General features: G+C 51.5%; 2 protein-coding genes and 1 long non-coding RNA gene across 4 annotated transcripts in view; 2 read left to right on the top strand and 1 right to left on the bottom strand.

Annotated features, from left to right (window-relative positions):
- Positions 1 to 1,690: 1,690 nt before the first annotated feature.
- TAGLN (transgelin) lies at positions 1,691 to 7,449 on the top strand. The gene is made up of 5 exons (XM_014855554.3): positions 1,691 to 1,903; positions 5,652 to 5,843; positions 5,948 to 6,125; positions 6,418 to 6,520; positions 6,868 to 7,449. Exons 2-5 carry the CDS (start codon positions 5,664 to 5,666, stop codon positions 7,010 to 7,012), a joined length of 606 nt encoding a protein of 201 aa, XP_014711040.1. The 5' UTR covers positions 1,691 to 1,903; positions 5,652 to 5,663; the 3' UTR covers positions 7,013 to 7,449.
- Positions 7,299 to 18,146, bottom strand: part of PCSK7 (proprotein convertase subtilisin/kexin type 7) — a 26,197-nt gene continuing 15,349 nt past the window's right edge. The window contains exons 13-17 of one of the 2 annotated variants that reach the window (XM_070490223.1): positions 11,250 to 11,406; positions 10,618 to 10,712; positions 9,751 to 9,844; positions 9,421 to 9,538; positions 7,299 to 9,141 (exon numbers count right to left, since the gene is read on the bottom strand). In XM_070490223.1, the coding sequence (XP_070346324.1) occupies positions 8,779 to 9,141; positions 9,421 to 9,538; positions 9,751 to 9,844; positions 10,618 to 10,712; positions 11,250 to 11,406 (827 nt within the window). In that variant the 3' untranslated portion in view covers positions 7,299 to 8,778. The remainder of the gene's footprint in view (positions 9,142 to 9,420; positions 9,539 to 9,750; positions 9,845 to 10,617; positions 10,713 to 11,249; positions 11,407 to 18,146) is intronic. The other variant, XM_044753714.2, reaches the window with a different exon arrangement.
- Positions 9,537 to 12,504, top strand: LOC123279147 (uncharacterized). The gene is made up of 2 exons (XR_006517030.2): positions 9,537 to 9,992; positions 10,668 to 12,504. It is a non-coding gene; the product is annotated as an uncharacterized lncRNA (long non-coding RNA).

Here is an 18,146-nt window from a genome sequence, read left to right as displayed (position 1 = left end):
CTGGGAACAATAGATCCTTGATTCCTCCATGTTTTTCCTCTCCTTGAAGCCGTGACATCCATGCAGTAACCATTGACCAGGGGCCTGCCCGGCGCCAAGCACTGTGCCGGGCCGGGAGGGTAGTGTGAAAAGGCCTTAGCTGTGCCAGCTCACCTCTGAGATCCCCCTTTACCTGGCAAATGGCAGCGGCCCTGCTCACTGGGTCCCCACCCACCAGACGGGTAGCTTCACTCCTGACCTGATCCTCTCCCGGCTCAGCAGGCCGCAGGCGTGGGTAGTGCTCCCTGATGTGGCTTCATTGGGCAGGAGCCTGCAGGCTGAGGTCGGGGTGGTGCTCAGGAAACTCAAGGTGGTGCTGGATGGTGGGTGAGTCGGTGCCTGGATGACAGGCAGCCACCCAGCGGAGGGAGTTTTGAAATGACCCTGGAAGGTTGATTTAGATTTCAACAGGCTAAAGGAGGCAAGGAAGCTAGTGAATTCCGGGACGCAACTGAAGGGCGGCTGTGCGCGGCTCCCTAGCTGATCCTCTGCTCCTCTCCCTGCTCTTCCCCGCAGGCGCCGCTGGGGGGCACTATAGTTCTATGTGCCCCTAGGCTCTGGAGGTAGGCGGCTGCTTGCAGTGGGGGGGGGGGGGGGGGGGGGCGGGCGCCTGGACGCCCCTCTTCTGGGGGTGCTGCGTGTGGGTGTTGAGTGTGGGTGGAGTGTTAGCTCCTTCCTGCCAGGTTGCCCTAGGATTGGGGACGGAGGTCGGGGTGCTGCAGCAGGCTGCCCAGAGACCCCACTGGAAGTCTCTAACTTTCTTAACCTTCTATCCCTTTCTGAGACCCCTAAAACCAGGTACAAGCAAGATGAGTGGGTGTCCTTCCTGGGGTGATGGAGTCCAAGTGTTGTCCAGGGTGAGGAGGGAGGGATGACGGCAGCCTCTGAGCCTCCTACCCCGGTGTTGGTGTCTCATGCCTTGGCAGGCCTTCGAGACCCCCTTACTATCACTGCCCTCCGGATGAGGGCCAGGGTCAAACTGGCTGCTGCTGAACCCTCAAATCCCACCCCAACCGAAGCTTGTAACTCAACACTCAGCCCAGCTGAAAGCTCTCTGCACCCTGAGCAGGGTGGTACCAGCGAAAGAGTGGGTCTGACACCTCTCCAGCTCCCACCTGGGGGTCGGCAGGGAGGCCCAGGTTCTGCCACTCACAGCCACCATGTGGCCTTGGGTTAGATGCACTCTGAGCCTCAGTTTCCTCATCTGTAAAATGGGGAGAGTAAGTACGCACTTACGATGTAGCCAAGTATTAAATGAGGGCATTTGCAAAGTGCCTGGCATGCAGTTGGTCCACAGGAAAGGGTAGTTCCTATCTCCCACTAGAGCTAAATCTGCTGGAGGAGAGGGTGACTGGTTAGTCCCCCACAAACCTCAGGGGTACGTCCCCCTCGTCCCTTTCCTCTCTCTCTGGCCAGACCCTCTTGAATTCCCCCTCCCCTCAAACTCGGGGGCAGGGAACAGTAAAGGAGGAGCAGCCCCAAGTCCAGACAGCAGGGAGAGCCTCATGGTCCTGCCCATAAAAGGCTTTTCCCGCCGGGTCCCCGCCGGCAGCGCAGCCCCGCCCCCGCCCGCTCCATCTCCAAAGCATGCAGGGAATGTCTCGGGCAGCCCCCGGCAGACTTCTCCAACTTGGTGTCTTTCCCCAAATATGGAGCCTGTGTGGAGTCACTGGGGGGGCTGGGGGTGGGGAACGGGAGCTGGTTTCCTCCAGCCGGGAGGGGGCCAAGGGGTGAGCCAGCGGGGGAGGCTGACATCACCACTACGGCAGCCCTTTAAACCCCTCACCCAGCCAGCGCCCCATCCTGTCTGTCCAAGTCCAGACAGAGAGCGCTCACTCCTGCCCGCGAGCCCTGAGGAGCCCCTGTAAGTCCGTTTGTCCCAGGGGTGGAGGGAAGTCGCACTGGGGTTTGACAGTATCAGTAGGTGTCTTGTAGGCAGGGCTTTGGGGAAGTCCTGGGCCCCAGCTCCCTAGCTGGGGAAGCCCACCCTCTCATTCCTAGCCTCCAAATGGGGAGGGAATCCTAGCTTGAGGGGTGGGATGGTATTGCTAGAGCCCTGCACGGCTGAGACTGGGTGGCCCTGGGCTCATTGAAATGTCCAGGGTGACTTGGCCGGTGCAGAGGGTTGATAGTGGAAACTTGGGAAGTGGGGTGAGAAGGAAGCTCCCCATTTTCAGCCACAGTCACTGGGTGTGTGTCAGGTTCAAGGTGCCTAAGGTGATACCCAAGTCTATGTCGTCTGTTGTCCATCTAGGAGGCTGTCTGAGGAGGTGAGGAGGTGTGTGGGTACATTAATGCTGGAGAGCAGTGTCCCACTGGCGGGAGCCCAAGGCCTGAGCAGCACAGGAGAGCCCCTGGGTAGCCACTGAGGGGATGTGCAGGACCACAGAACTGTAATCTGGACCAGGCTGGGGTGGCAGGGTGCAAGGACAGGTGGGAGAGCTGCTTTTCTGGGTACACAGCTCCTTCCGTGCTCTGAGAGTAGGGGGTCACCCCCACTACAGGCGGAGGGGGGTGGGTACTACCAGGGAGGAGCTTTGGAGTGATGGCCTGGGTGGCTCAGACGGGGCTGGGCAGGCCTGGGCCCCAGGGCCCCTCCGGAAGGGTCTGGCTGGTTCCCCTCAGTGGTGCTGTTCGAAGGGCAGCAGTGAGTAGGGCTGCTCTTCTGCGTACCCAGAATTTAGATGAGCCATCCCTCCTGCCGGCTCCGAGATCCACATGTGCTTGCTCCTATTTGCTGCTCCTGTCGGCTGTGTTTTATTTGGAAGGGAGTGGGGCTCAGGGGAGGGGGGGAGGTGAAACAGTAGTCCGGGGGAGACTGTTGGTTCTGCTGGGTTTCTGGGTTCCTGCTGTGGGAGGTGCCCCTGCCCCTTTGCAGATACGCTTTGTCTTTCTCCAGGGCTCAGCATCACCCACGGGGCCACTGGGGAGGGAATTTTGGGAGACGAGGCTGACGGGAGCCACAGGGCAGGAGGGCCAAAGCCGTCCTGTCCGTCCTGGCCCAGAAGCCTTTGTCTAGAAATGTTCCCGGGGGGCTGCCCTGCGGCCTCTCTCTCTCCTCAGCTGGGACTGCGGAAGTCAGAGGACTGACGGATTTCTTGGAACTCACCACTTTCAGACTCTTCTCCAGAAAGGAGAAGGGTGGGGGTGGAGGTGTGGTGCATTTCATCCCCCTCCCTTGTTCTGACCAAAATCCAAGGGTCGTTTCTAGATCTAGGGGCTGCAACTTTGTGTACTTGTCACCGTGGGCCTTGACATCTTGACTGTCTGTTTTGAATCTCTTGAGACTGAAAGTGGGGTGTGGGGCTCTGGGAGACACACACTCTGCTCCCATCCCGGTCCTCACATGCCCCACACACGGTCTGGGAGAGCAGGTGGGCTGGGCGAATACAAGGAGGGCAGAGCATAGAGGTGGTGGGTGCCTGGACCACAGGGATGTCAGCAGCCTGCCTGTGATGGCGGGGCGGCCAGGATGAAGGGTTGGCTGAGGTCATCTGGTCCCAGCTGCCCTGTGAGTTTTGACCACAGTTCTTTGCCCACGAGTCCTTGGCGGTTGGGAAGCAGGGGTGAGGCACAAGTGGGGTGCAGAGGGGAGGCACTTGGCTGTTTGTAGCCGAACAGAGCTGATCACTCTGCCCTTGGGTTCTATGGCATCACTGACTGGGAGAGGATGGGGGTGCTGAGAGCACCGCGTCTGTCCTCCGAGGTGGCCTAGCCCTCACTTACAAATAAGGAAACCGATGCAGAGAGGGGTGAGTTGCCCAGTGGCTGGTATTTAGATGAATCCATCACGTGTTCTTTCTTTCAATCTTGGTCATCCCCTCCCTCAGTGAATGATTTTGAAAAGGGATGGAGGCTGGAGTGGGAAGACGCTTACTGTTTTTACCCCTCGGTCAGGGGCTGGCTCTCCCAGGTTACTACCAGGAGACCAGCTCTGGGGGGCCAGGGACTGACGTTTTGAGGAGCTCTGCTGAGGGACAGGCAGTATGTTAGGCAGTCACAGACATTGTCTCATTGAACGTTCTCAGCCCTCTGGGGTAGATAACATTGCCCTCACTGCAGATGGGGAACTGGAGCTCAGAAAGTTGTCAGCTGTGGGGTGGGCAAGGATGGGGCAGATAGGGTTTGGCAGCTGACCTGGGACCATGTGGAGTGATGTTCACTCTGCTTCCCATGGTGCTGCGTGGGGAGAGGGTCTCAGCTCTGACAAGACACAGAGTTGGGGGGATTTGCTGACTGCCTCCATCCCCAGGCTGTTCTCTCCCTCCCAGCCTCTGACCTGTCTGAGGCCAGGGGATGAGTTTGGCGTCATTTGGTACCGCTTTCCTAAGGCTCTTTAGACAGCCTCAAGGCAGAAGGGACACTACGCCAGGGCGATACCTGTGGCCAGGTCAGTTTCCTCTTGACCAGACACACTCACGTCTGCCCAGTGGCCTACCTGCCTGGCCCTGCCCCTGCAGCCTTGCTCCATTGGTGGGGCTCTCCTGAGCACTGCCAGCCCCAGGCGCTCAGGGCAGCAGCTGCTGCTGGTCTGGACAGGGAGGGCCTCCCCGTGCTCTGGCTGGCAGATTCTTGGCCCTGAGATATCCCTGGAGGACTTAGGCTTCTTGGTTACTTAAGCTCCTACAGTGGCAGGAGTCTGGGGCAGGAGGGAAAGCCGGTGGGTATACCAGTTCTTTCTCTCTCACCTGACTCCCCTGAGGAAAGGCAGCTGCTTGACCAACAGCTCTTTTGGTGCTGCGGTGGCTTCCTAGACCTTGCCAGGGGTGGGTAGGTTTCAGCCTCTCCAGCTGCAGGCCAGAGGCTGAGCTGACCTGGCAGAGAGCTGGAGTTTTGGAGTTCCAGCTTCTGGGCTAGAGGATAAAGTGGACAAGAAGTAAGAGTTGGCGGTAACTCTGTAACTTGAGGCAGAGCCAGTAAACCACCTCACACCAAGCTGGACAGACACCTGCTGGCTTTATTTTGCGGGGCAATGTGGCCTCCTCCAGAAGCCCTCTCCAGTGCCTCTGTGGCCAATCTTGGCAAAGAACAAATGTTCTAGACTGCGGGTTGTCAAACGATTCCCATGGGCTAAATGCTATCTGTGTAAATAAAGTTTTATTGGAACAAACACACATTTACTTATTTCCTTTGATTCTGGGACAGATTTTGCCCCTGGGTTGGCCATTTTTCTGAAGTGGGGCAGGTGCTGCCTTGGAGTCCTGTTTACACAGTCCTGAAATTCAGCCCCCCTCCCCTCTTTCTTCTCACAGGCAAAGACTTGTAAGGCTGCTTTCATGCCACAACGGCAGAGACCAAATGGCCTGCAAAACCTAAAATACTGTCTGGTCATTTATAAAAAGTTTACTGACCCCTGGTCTAGCTGCCAAAGATCTGATCTCCCATTTCTTTGGTCTCCAAGTTCAGAGAGGCCCCCTGAACCGAGGCAATGAGCCTGGCCCAGATGAGCAGTGCCATGAAAGCAAAATCAGGAAGCAAGGGCAGGGAGGTAAACAGTTAGGACGGTTGGGAGTCCCCCATCCTAGACCTAGAGCCAGAGACCTGCCTCGCACAAGAGAAAGCAGAGCAGTCTCTGATCCCCTGCCCTCTCCCTCTGGCCTGTGCTGCCTTAGCTCTTCTTCAACATGGCCAACAAGGGTCCTTCCTATGGCATGAGCCGCGAAGTGCAATCCAAAATTGAGAAGAAGTACGACGAGGAGCTGGAGGAGCGGCTGGTGGAATGGATCGTAGTGCAGTGTGGCCCTGATGTGGGTCGTCCAGACCGTGGGCGCCTGGGCTTCCAGGTCTGGCTGAAGAACGGCGTGGTGAGTGGCACCCTGGGAAGGGAGCGGGGCTGTGCCATCCTGCCAGTTGTGGGGGCAGGCACCCCGAGCTGAGTGCCGAGCTGCGTTTGTTCTATGCCTGGCAGATTCTGAGCAAGCTGGTGAACAGCCTGTATCCCGATGGCTCCAAGCCAGTGAAGGTGCCTGAGAACCCACCCTCCATGGTCTTCAAGCAGATGGAGCAGGTGGCTCAGTTCCTGAAGGCAGCTGAGGACTATGGAGTCACCAAGACTGACATGTTCCAGACTGTTGACCTTTTTGAAGGTACAGAGAGAAAAGGGGTAGAGGAGGCAGGTGGAGGACAGGAGACTGAGGCAGGGACAAGGAATGATCAAAGCGTGCCACGATGGGTCTGCACAGCGGGAATGGGATATGCTAAGAGAATACCATGCCACACTCACAAGGGCATACCATGGGGTCTACTGATGCCTCCTTTGATTCTGGGACAGATTTTGCCCCTGGGTTGGCCATTTTTCTAAAGTGGGGCAGGTGCTGCCTTGGAGTCCTGTTTACACAGTCCTGAAATTCAGCCCCCCTCCCCTCTTTCTTCTCACAGGCAAAGACTTGGCTGCAGTGCAGAGGACCCTGATGGCTCTGGGCAGCTTGGCAGTGACCAAGAATGATGGGCACTACCGTGGAGATCCCAACTGGTTTATGAAGTACGTGGCCACCAGGGCTCCCTGCACTCTAAGCTTGGCTCTCTGCATGCAATGGGAGGTGGCCTGGGCTAACCCATTAGTGCGAGGGATTTGGGGAAGCAGATAGCTGGGAAGGTACAAGGCGAAGGACGAGGAGAGGGGGAAAATGGGTCTCTAACACTTCCTGACTGCTCCCTTCCTACCCTCCTGTGCTCAACAAGTCTTCCTAACCTGTGGGATGTTAGATTAACGAACAAGAGAAGTGAACCAGGGAGGGAATGTCATCAGGCTAGGAAGGAACAGGAAACAGACAACAGGGGGAAAGCATGCAGTCTGGCAAGTCTTTATCCTGGTTCCTCCTCTTCTAGGAAAGCCCAGGAGCATAAGAGGGAATTCACAGAGAGCCAACTGCAGGAGGGAAAGCATGTCATTGGCCTACAGATGGGCAGCAACAGAGGGGCCTCGCAGGCTGGCATGACAGGCTACGGACGACCTCGGCAGATCATCAGTTAGAGGGGGAGGGCCAGCTCCCAGCCCCGCCCTTCCCCAGCTCATTGGCCGCAGCCATCCCGCCTAGCCTGCCTCACCTGCACCCGTGTAGTTCCCTCAGCCCCGGCCAAGCTTCGAGGCTCCAGCACTAAGCAACGACGACTGCACTTGGGCAGCTCTCCCGCCCTTCAGCCTCAGCCCAACTTCTTACCCCAAAGCACTGCTTGCCCGGTCCTCCTCCCAGCTCTCCTGCCACCTCTACTGTCTCTCCCCATCCTGGGCTGAGCAGGGGGGACCTGGGCTGGGGGTGGCCTGGGGGTGGGGCAAGTCCACTGTCCTCTTTGGCAGCAGATGTCCATTGAAGGAGACCCAGCCCAAGCTCCCCCCCACTTTTTGCTGGAATATTTTGGGGGTTGAAATTCAAAAAGGAAAAAAATATATACATCAATCTTTTCTCAGGCCTGGCTGGCAGAGTTTGATTTGCCCTGGTCCCTTCTGTTGTGGTTCCAGGAAATGTGAGCAGGGAAGAGGCGGGCAGCCCGGGTTAATGCACGTTCCTGGCCGCTGTCCTCTGAAGGATCCACACATCCCAGGATTCCAGGGGTCAGAGGCTTTCAGAGGACCAGGCAGTGGAGGAGGAGCATGAAGCTCAGGGGTCGAAGGGGAAGAGGAGCAACTTGGCACCTTGCCTTAGCTTTGGGGAGACAGATGAAAGGAGATGGGGAGCAGCAGCATTGTGTGGAAGGCTTTTATTGTGGAAAAGCTGTGCAGAAAAAAAGTCAACAAAATGTTGCTGTGAAAAGAGAAAACCAATTCTTAAGCATTAAAAAAAATTCAAATTGACAACTAGCTCAGAAGAGGGGAGGAGGCCAAGAGTGGGAGGAAGAGCCACAGCCTGTCGGGCAGACAGCTGGCCTCCGGTGGGTAAGGCCATTTCCCTGAGCACTTTGCAGAGGAAGACAGGGTGGTCGCAGGGCGGGAGTGGCCGTGGCTGACAGCTGCCACAGTCCTGCTGCGGACGCCATAGTGAGGCAGCACAGGCCTGGAGAGCCGTGCCCATGCCCAGCTTTGCCAGGAGCATTGTACCGATCCTGCAGGATGAAGGGTGGGGGTGATGGTGAAGGAGTCAGGGGTGTGTTCAAGGTTGGCTTCTGATCAGGGATAATGGAGGCAGCTGCTTTTAGGGCAAATGTGCTGGGCTGAGGGCTGATGCCACACCAGTACATCAGAGGCCCAAGGCTTAGGCAGGAAGGTGAGGGAGAGAGAAGACAAGTTTGCTGTTTTTGGGCCCTGGGTCCTTAGAAGGACAGGCATATCCAGGGACTTTTCCTGGCCTCTACCCCTAAGCCCTCTTCCCAAATGGCCCCAGTGATGTTTCTGTTGAGATGCTCTTCTGGCCATGGCAGGCACCTTCTCACCTATGCACAGGTGAGGGTCCCCACGACCCACACCGCCGGCTTGCCCAGGAGAAAGGAGGACGGAGGCCTGCCCAAAGGGGGAGGTGATCCCTCGTCCAAGACCTTCGCACCAAAATCTCCTGTTTGGTTGGAAGAAGATCCAGTGGCTGTGGCCACACTGTTCTGTGTCACCATTCTTTTGCCACTTGTACCTGAAGAAGGCCCTTGCCCTCCGCGAGCGTACTCAGAGGGGGCTCTTTAGGCCTCTGGGCTCCAGATGTAAGCATCAGGACTGCCTTTCCCAGAACTCCCGGGACTTTAGAGCAGCTTTCCAAGCTTTCCCAAATTTGGGAAGGAGCAGCCTGCCCCATGTTGAGTCTGTCAGGCCCTGGGTCAGCAAATCTGTTCCTCCTTCCCCTGCAACAGGTCGGGGGGAAGGTGCTGAGGAGGGCAGTCCAGGGCACTCCTGTGCTGGCACAGCCAGTCCCCCTGACCCAGCAAGTCTGGGGTAAGGAGACTAGAGGTGGCGGGAGGGCCCTCCTGCTCTGTCTCCACTCCGTCTGGATCCTTGCTGTTGCAAAGTGGCACCGATTCTAGTTCTGTCCCCTCTTCCCTGGCTTTTCGGCTTCCTTGGGGCTGGTGGCAGGGTCCACTCCTACAAATTGGGTGAGAGGCCACATTCCTCTGGCTCAAGTATATTTCCAGCATGTAGTAAATTGTCCAGAAGACGGTAAAACAGCCCACCAGCACCAGGGTCTGAGGAAAAGTCAAACACCTATGTTAGGGATGGTTTCCCAAAGCCTGCAGCCCTTTCAGCCCAGAACAAGGAGCTCAGAAAGTCTCTCTCCTTCTAGGGACGGCCCCTCCCACCCAAACCACTCCCCCAGCGCACACAGGAACACTGAGAGTTAGCCAGTAGACTGGGACCCAGGTCTTCCCGACCCCTTCTTCCCCAGGTCACCTCGAGTATCCCACTAAGGACTAAACCCCCCAGCACACTCCTGCCTGCCTGTAGTGTGAGTCTTGGTGCCGTACCTTGAGGGTGTTAGGGGTGATGGTGTAGCCATCTTCCTCAGGAATTTTCAGCCCAGGAGGGCAGGGCAGAGTGAAACCGTCATGCAGGTATTTCCCACTCATGGCACTTTCCAGTAGCCTGTGGAGAGGAAGAGAGAAGACGCCCTACTGAACTTGGTTCCTCTACCACCTGCCCTCACCCATCCTCCCACTTTGCAGCTGAAGAGAGGGACGCCCCTCAGAAGAAAGGGGAGGGGTGCACTGTGGCTTCCCAGGAAGGTGGAGCTCCCTAAGTGGAGCTTCCCCCACCCCATGAGTTGCCTTCCCTCTGACACACATAGCTATACTTACCTTTGTCTGTCCCTGATGTCTACTGGACTCCACACAGAGCCATATAGGGTCAGCTGCCATTGCCGGAGGATGCCAGTCTGGAACGTCTCATCTCCTAAAGCAGCAAGCCGTGCAGTCCGTGAGCCATGCTCCTCTGTCAGCCATGCACACAGCAGATGCCGTGCCCACCCCGTCACCCAGGGACCCGACCATGTGGTCTGCTGCAGTAGTTGTCTGTGTCCCCCTGACCCCAGGTGCTGAGGGTATGCCTCACGGGGTACCCTTAGGACGGAAATGGGGAGGTTGAAAGGTGGTATTCCGCAGCACAGAAGTTTTGCCTTTATCTCTTTCATATTTTAGGGTTCCATTTGGGGTTTTGCTTGAGGAAAAAAAAAATGTCCTCTCCTAAATTAAAGAAAGGTTTGAAAAGCACTGGTCTAGTGAATACCTAACTTGACTGGAAGTTGGGAGGGTTGGGTTCAATTTCCAGTCTCCTCACTGAAATACTGTGTGACCTTCAGCAAGTCACTTCAAACCTCCTCAATTTTTCAAAAAAAAAAAATGGTGAAAATTAGTCCTGCCCTTACCTGCCTACCAGGGCTGGCCGAAGGATGGTTATATGTGAAAGGACTTGAAATGTGGTTTCAACAAGGAATTTTTGTTGCTATCCTGAGGAAAAATGCATCAGTCACTTCTCCAAGGAATATGAGAGGTAGTATAAATGAACAATTTTAGATTTCAGTGCCCATTTCTTGGCATCTACCCTCATGGTCCAATGGCAACCCTATGTATTCCACATGGGACAATTTCTGTGGGGACTCTGAGAGGCAGAGGGCCCAGATGACAATCAGGAGAGGCAGGGCCCTGAGGAGGGGCAGGCAGGCTCACCTATATCCCTGATAACGAGTCTGTAAGTCCCTTTTGCTCTTTCCCCCCAGCATCGCACAGTGGAGAAGGTCCAATCCTCGAAGCCACCGGGATCCCTGAAAGAACAGAGGAGAAGACTTGGAAGGAGGGAACAGGGAGCTGACCGATTTGCCCGGAAACGTTGTTTTCTTGCTGTAGTGGCCACGAAAGTGTAGCCATTGGGGAGGGTGCCCCGAGGGGTCTGCACGTGCTGTCCCCTGCCCCTGGGAGCTCACAGGATTAGGGGTTGTGTCAATGTGCTGCAGTGGAAAAAGCAAATGTGCAGAGAGTACAGGCCTGGGAGCCGACAGATCTAGGTTTATTGTTACTTTCTCAGGCACTTACTGGCTCTGTGACCTGTCTTCTCCTTTGTAAAAGGAAGTTACAAAGTCTCCTCTGCACGGTTCTTCCAAGGATCAGAGAAACTACACCTAAAGTATGGTGCTTAGCACATTGAAGCACCTGAACAGAGCACATAATGAGTAGCTTCCAGCTGCCGAGGTCAGCCAGCGCCACGGCAGTGCAGGACAGTGTCGGTGTCTACTTCTGTATCTTTTCCTTAAAAAGGCCCCTGTTGCAAAGAGAGCTCAGAAGGAATGGGCGGGTGTACGTACGAGTCCATGCTGCGGGGAGCGCCGACAAGGGACATCATGCCACTGGGGCAAAACAGTTTTAATTCCAAGCTGCCACGTCGTGGATGAGTGATGGAGACTGTCACTGCCACATGCTCCAGGGTCTTCAGTCCCGACATCTCCAGGTCCATCCTGCTGACTGTAGGAAGTCAGTCTGGGCAGCTGGGAAACCAGCCCCATAAACACTTACGCCCTCACTTCATGCCAACATACACAAAGGTACATACCACTGAAACCACACACAAATACCTATGGCAACCCTAACCGGGACCTAGTGCACACTGGGAAATACAATGCAGTTGCTGCTTTCAAGGAGTTCACAATCTAGTTAGAGTCTAGTTGGGAAGACAACACATACCTGAGACACAATATAAGATCCAAACAGGGCAACTTTACTCATTCATTCATCCAAAAAATAATTTCCTGAGTATCTCCTACATTTCAGGCACTGTACTAGATGCTGGGAATATAAAGACTAGTGGACATGGTCTCTGCCTTCTGCCTGCAGGTGGGAAATGACATGGTATGAGGTATACATAACTGAGACTACAACAAAGATTGAGCACCCAGCAGTGAGACACACTCTGAAGAAGAAAACAAATAGACTGGTAGAGAGGGTTGGTAGAAGGTATTCTAGATGGGGAAACGGCATGTGCAAAGGCAGAGGTGGAAATGAACAAGTTTCATATTGAAGGCAATACAGAATTTTTTAAAAAACTACTGAAGTGAACAAACTTCAGGGAAATTATGCTGAATGAAAAAAGTCAACATCAAAAGAATACATAGTACAAGATTTCACTTAGTAATATTCATGAATAATGTAACTGTAGAGATGGAGAACAGATGAGTGGTTGCCAGGCATTAGGGGTAGGGCAGAGGGGATGAGTGTGGCCATAACGGGGTGACACAAAGGAGTTTTGTGGGGAGGGTGTGGTTCCAGATCTTGATCTTGGTTGTGGTGGTGGTTATGCAAGGCTACACATGTGGTAAAACTGCAGTCACATAAACACACACACACACACACAAATATGAGTGCATGTCTGATGAAATCTGAATAAGCCTTATGGATTGTACCAATGTCATTTTCTTGGTTTTGATATTGTACTATAATTGTTTAAGACATTAACATTGGGAGAAGGACTTCTCATTGGCACAGGACTTCTCTGAACATTTCTTTGTAACCTCCTGTAAATCTACAATTATTTCAAAATAAAAAGTTAAAAAAAAAAAAACCAAACTACTGAAGACTCAATTGGGGAGTATTAAGAAATTAGGTTGCAATGAGAAACGATTCTCTCTAAATCACCTTTTCTTCTATTACTTCACTCTAACGACGCCTTCATTTTATAGATGAAGAAGCTCAGAGAGGTGCTGAACACAGAGGCAGGGACCCAGGATGGGAAGGGCTTTAAAATCTTTATTTTAAAGAAGCAACTGAGAGCTATTATAGATTACTGAGTGAGCATGGAGGGAGGATGAATTGGAATAGGAAGGAAGAAACAGGTGACAGGAGGCCAGCTAAAACACTACTGCCTTGTTCTTGGGGTGAAGCAGTGTAAGTTGGGGTAACCATGACTGAAAAAGAAAGAGGAAAGGAGAGGCACAAACTTTCTGTGACGCCGCTTTCTGTCCTCCCGTGTCCGGGTGCCGACTGGCCTCGTGCTCAGTCTCCCTCTCCCTGCATCCACAGAAGAGCGCCACCCCCATGATCCACGACACCAGCTTTCACGAGGACCACCTCTCTGCCATCATAACCTCCATTTCATTATCTCCTCAACTCCAAAGACCTTTCTCCATCCCATGTCAGCACTCACTTCCATGACCAGACCTTGGGCCTCATCATTATCTGGGACTGCTTCACTTCTGAATGGTTTAGTAACTTTCCTTGTGGTTTTTATTATATAAGCAATACAAATTAATTGAAGACAAATTAGAAAAGTAGTTGAGCAAAAATGAAAACAAGAAAGCCCCTACAATTCCTGATAACATGCTGGTAAATATCCATCTAGACCTATCTCTGCGTATGTATGTGTGCCTGTGTGTATTTTCTTTAATTCCATCGTCAATCCTTCAACGCCAATGTCCCAGCTTCTCTAAAGCAGTCTCCTGTCCTTCCACTTTCCCCACTCCCTTCTTGACCCTTTCACTTTCTTGCTCCTTCAGAAGCCCACCAAGCTCCTCTTCCTCACAGGCTGAGACCCCACAGCTCGTCTCTCCAGCAGTCTGCTGTGTACATGCTCAAGCTCCCTAAGCTTTCCTTTCTTTCATGGTAACTAGCTGGCAAAAGTCCAACACCGGACCAGCACAATTATCCATCTTCTCAGCTGGATCTTCTTGCTTACATCTTTCCTACTACAAGTGAAACACAAAAATAAATAAACCCTTTCACAACTCTTCACTTCCTTCCACCTACCACTGTTAAGAGCATGGGCCCTGGAGCCATCCAGCCTGGGTTTGAATTCCAGCTCTGCCATTCACTAGCTATGAGAATTGGATTAGTTTCCTTATCTGTAAAATGGGGAGAGTAATAGTACCTACTGCACAGAGTTCATAGGAGAATTAAATTACTTAATATATGTAAAATGCTTAAAACAGTACCTAGTAAATATTATTATATAAATATTAGATATTACTCCTTTTCTTTACCATTAAACTTCTTGAAAAAGATGTCAATATTCACTCTCTTTACTTCTTACCCTTCCATTCATCCTGAACATATTTTTTTCCTATCAAAATAGTATAGTCCACATGGTTTTAAAAGTTAAGTTGGTTCTGGAGTGCTTATAATGTAAACAAGCTATTCCCTGCCCCGGGATACCTGGATCATCACCTTTGTGATCCACTCCCCAGAAGAAAATACTTTTTATTGCCTGTAGTTGTTTTCTTCTGGGATCTGCCTTCATGTTCCTAAATAACAAACCTGTATGACTATTTCATGGTTTATCAGTTTGAGACATGGTTACTGCCTTCCTATTTTGCAGATAAGGATTTAACGCCATGCCCGTGCCTTCTCCCTGCTTTGCCCTCCTCTCCATCTTCTCAAAAATAATCACATCACATTTTTCTACTAGATCAATATTTTTTTTACCCTACAATGACCTTATAAATATTACAGGGAATTTTCCAAGCAGTGTACAATGATCATATTTCATTTTCTGAACAATTTGCTGTTTTAAATAATTGTCCTGTTTTTTGGTTTAACTTAAATTCATGTCTCTATCACTACTCCTTCTCAAACTGCACAAAAGAACCACATAGCCTCTCTAAATACTATTTTTTCAAACAAACAAGTCAGGGGCTCCCTCAATGCCATTTTCCCTGTGAAGACTCTCTCCGGAACCTTCTACCCCGTTGCTCTCTGCTGCACTGCTCTGGGTTGGCCCTTCCTTTACCTCTCACTTGGGCTTTCGCCTCCCCTCGCTCTCCCCTCCCCTCCTTCCTCCCTTCCCTTTCCTTCTCTTGGTTTCCCCTTCACTGTAGAGGAGTTTCAGACAAATGGAGCATGAAAAAGACTCGCATGTCTGAAATCATCCTTCCTCTACCTTCCTAGAGATCATCAGTGAGGCTGGGTTTTATGGACTGAAAATACTTTTCCTCAGAATTTGGAGCTTTTTCAAATGGCCAGTGATCACTATTATCACCAAAACCCAGATGGGAGCTCTAACCATGGGGGAAGCTTTTCAGCTGGTGGGCTTCCCTAAAGCTGATCAGCCAGGACTCGACTGTCCCATGGAGGACCCCGACATATCAGTATCTCTGCCTTTTGATGAGGGGTTACTCCATTTCTCCAGAGAGGACCTCCCAATCTCCTGGCTGCCAGTGCCTCGGGATCTGAGCAGCTGGCTTGGTAGGCAGGGTCTCCCTCTCTCAGAACACTCCCTGTCTCTCGCTTCCTGCTGTACCTGGGGTCCTTGGCTCTGGAGAACAAACTTCCCAAATGCTGCCCCGATAAGGAAGGGGCCATCAGCTGGCTGCTAAGGATGGGAGAAGGTACCCGGGAGTCTACCTTTTAATTGATCCTTATTTTTAGTCTCATACCTCATCTCTGTCTTCTGTAGTATATGGGGCCTCCGAGTCCTGAGCCCTGGGGATTCTGTGGCATGAACGGGCTTGTTTCTTAGGATCACCCCTGCAGGTATCTGGTATGCAATTTTCTTAGCCCTGCTCACTTTTCCATTCATTTTGCATCTTCCAAAAATGTGATGAAATCTCTCCTGTGCCGTAGTCTCCTCTCTCATTCTCTTTGTCCTTGTGCTTATACCATTTTTATTCTTTTATTCTTATTTTGGTGAGGTTTTGGGAGAAATGAAAGCAGAAATAAAAGCACATGTTCCATCTGCCATCTTTAACCAGAAAGCTTCTCCTTTCCCCATTAATTATTCAACCACCTGCAATCTAGCTTTTACCCATATATACATTGAAACAATGTATTCTTCTCAAGGTCACCAATGGCCTCTTTGATAAACCTTGTGACGCTCTTCAGTCCTTGTCTACTTGTCCTCTCTCACGGAAACTGTCCTAGAGTCTTGCAACTCCATCCTCCTGATTCTCTCCTACCTCTCAGGCCATCTCGTCTCAGTTTTCTTCAGAGGCTCCTTCCCTCTGTCCCCTCCTGAACTGTTAGGCTGAGTCCCAGGTCTTCTTCTACCCTCGGTCTACCCACCGATCCTGGTGATCTCATTCTTTCCCAGACCTTTTTCTTCCATTTTCATGCTGATGACTACTAAATCACCACCTCCAGTCTACACCTTCAAACTTATTTACTCAACTGCTTTCTGGCTACAAGCTTTAGAGGTGGCACGGAAGTCTCAAGCACAGCATAGTCAAAATTCTCTTCCTCCGTTCTCCACACACCGTGGCCCTTGCTCAAATCTGCTCTTCCTTCCTTCTCAATCTCTTCTGATAGTATCACCATCTAATCAGTTGCCCAAGCTAAAAACTTGGAAATCTTCTTACATATAAAAAATATATAATATTTTATTTATATAAATATATAATGTATATTTATAGGTGCACTTGTATATATAAATTTTTATTATAGAGAACTTCAGACATACAAAAGTAGAGAGAAGAGATGTTCTCAACACCTGACTTCAATAATAATCAATATATGGCCAATCTTGTTTCACTGATGATTCTCTCTTCTTCCCCTTCCCAGATTCCTTTGACGGAATCCCCAGGCATCATATCATCTCACCAGTAAAGATTTTAGTATGTATCTCTAAAGGATAAGGCCTTGGGACTGTCTTTGACTGCTCTCCTTCTCTCTTACTGCTAACATCAAATGGTGACAATTTATCTCGAAGGCTCCACACAGACTTTCAAGATAAAGTCCAATCTCCTTACCATGGCTCGTGCGGTTCTATCTGGCCCTGCCACCTGAAGTTTCAGGTTTTCCTCTGTCCCTCACACCCCATGCTCCAGCCACACCCCGTGACTTGCAGCTCCTTGAAGACACCCTCGACTCTATACATGTTGCTCCCGCTGCCCGGATGTCCCTTCCCTCACCTCTTCTCCTGGCTAGCTTATAAGCTGAAGCTCAGGTCAGCTACCAGTTTCTTTGAGAACCTTCTTCTGTCTTCCCTGGTGGCAGGAGGTGCCTCTCCTCTGACACCTGTGTCATGTCTGTCACAGGGCTTATAACACCATGCTCTGCCTGCAGGCTGCACTGTCACCGCTGCCAGCCTGCAAGCTCTCTGAGGGCAGGAATCGTGTCTAATCTATGAATCCCTAGAACGTAATACAGCGCCTGGGCAGAGGCAGGTCTCACATATTTGTAGAATGAATGAATGAGTCAATCAAGAGACATTTCAGAGCAATAAATGACAGACTAAATTGCAGGGGAAAGGATATGGGCAGACCTGGAGAGAAGCAAGCCTACAGAGGGATTGAAAACTCCAGAGTTTCAAGTTTGGAAGCCTAGGGAACAGTAATGGCACTGCCAGAAATGGGAGAAACTTGGAAAGCAAGCTGGCTTTTGAGAGGTGAAAATGAAAGCTAAAAATTCTGTACATATTAAATGTAATGTATTGGCGGAATATCTAGGAATAGAAAGATGAAGGAAAATATTCATGGCATAGTTGGAGGAGAGCATTAACACGGCAGAGAAGGGGCCTACAGAGAGTAAGTGACATGTTACAGAATATTATACAATAGGATGGAATCCAAAAAGGGCCTTGTGAGTGCTGGTCTGTGTTTGGACGTGTACACAGTGGCATGCCACGTGCATTTCTTATTGGTGTACAGGGACTTGGGTGGCCAACGATGTGAGAACACTTGAATATTTTACTAGAATTAAATGAGTTAATACCTTAAATGATTTAATACTTAGAACAGTGCTTGGCACATAAAAAAGCACTCAAGTTTAGTTGATGATCATCATCTTATTATTAATATTTGGCCCTTGGTAAGTTGGAGTCTTTTTCAACTCTCACCCTCTGGCCAGAAGGTCCCAGGGCTTTCTTTGCCCATAATCTTGTGGAAGCTATGAAGATCTCTACCCTTCTCACTGGTAAGGAATCAGAATAAGAGATTTCCATCCGGCAATCATTTGTGGTGGGGTGGTAGCTGCAGTTATAAACACAGCTGCGCTGTGGAGGAAGAAAATGTGGAGGGAGGATATGGAACCACGGACTGAGTCTTAGAAGACACTCGTGGTTGGGAGTAGTGAGAAGAGCAAACAAAAGGAACAAGGACCTCATGCAGAGAAGCCAGAGGCCGCAATGGAGCAAAGGTCACAGAAGCTAGAGGAGGAGAGGGGCTGCCACAAAGGCTCGTTCATCGGGTCAGAGCAACCAGAAAGTTGAGAAGGATGAACTTGGAACTAGCCCCTGGGTCTGGCCAGGAAAGGGCACTGTGAGTAATGAAGGAAGTCCTCAG

This window comes from Equus asinus, chromosome 20 (assembly GCF_041296235.1).
Source record: "Equus asinus isolate D_3611 breed Donkey chromosome 20, EquAss-T2T_v2, whole genome shotgun sequence".
NCBI lineage: Eukaryota > Metazoa > Chordata > Mammalia > Perissodactyla > Equidae > Equus > Equus asinus.
Note: the sequence above shows the minus strand (reverse complement) of the source record. Positions and strands in the feature narration are given on the sequence as shown.

What these genes read in the sequence shown, in the direction of transcription:
- TAGLN (XM_014855554.3), top strand. Translation starts at nt 5,664, where the DNA reads ATGGCCAACAAGGGTCCTTCCTATGGCATGAGCCGCGAAGTGCAATCC. An exon ending in TCTGGCTGAAGAACGGCGTG is followed by an intron (nt 5,844 to 5,947) that starts GTGAGTGGCACC and finishes TATGCCTGGCAG; the next exon opens with ATTCTGAGCAAGCTGGTGAA. An exon ending in GATCCCAACTGGTTTATGAA is followed by an intron (nt 6,521 to 6,867) that starts GTACGTGGCCAC and finishes CTCCTCTTCTAG; the next exon opens with GAAAGCCCAGGAGCATAAGA.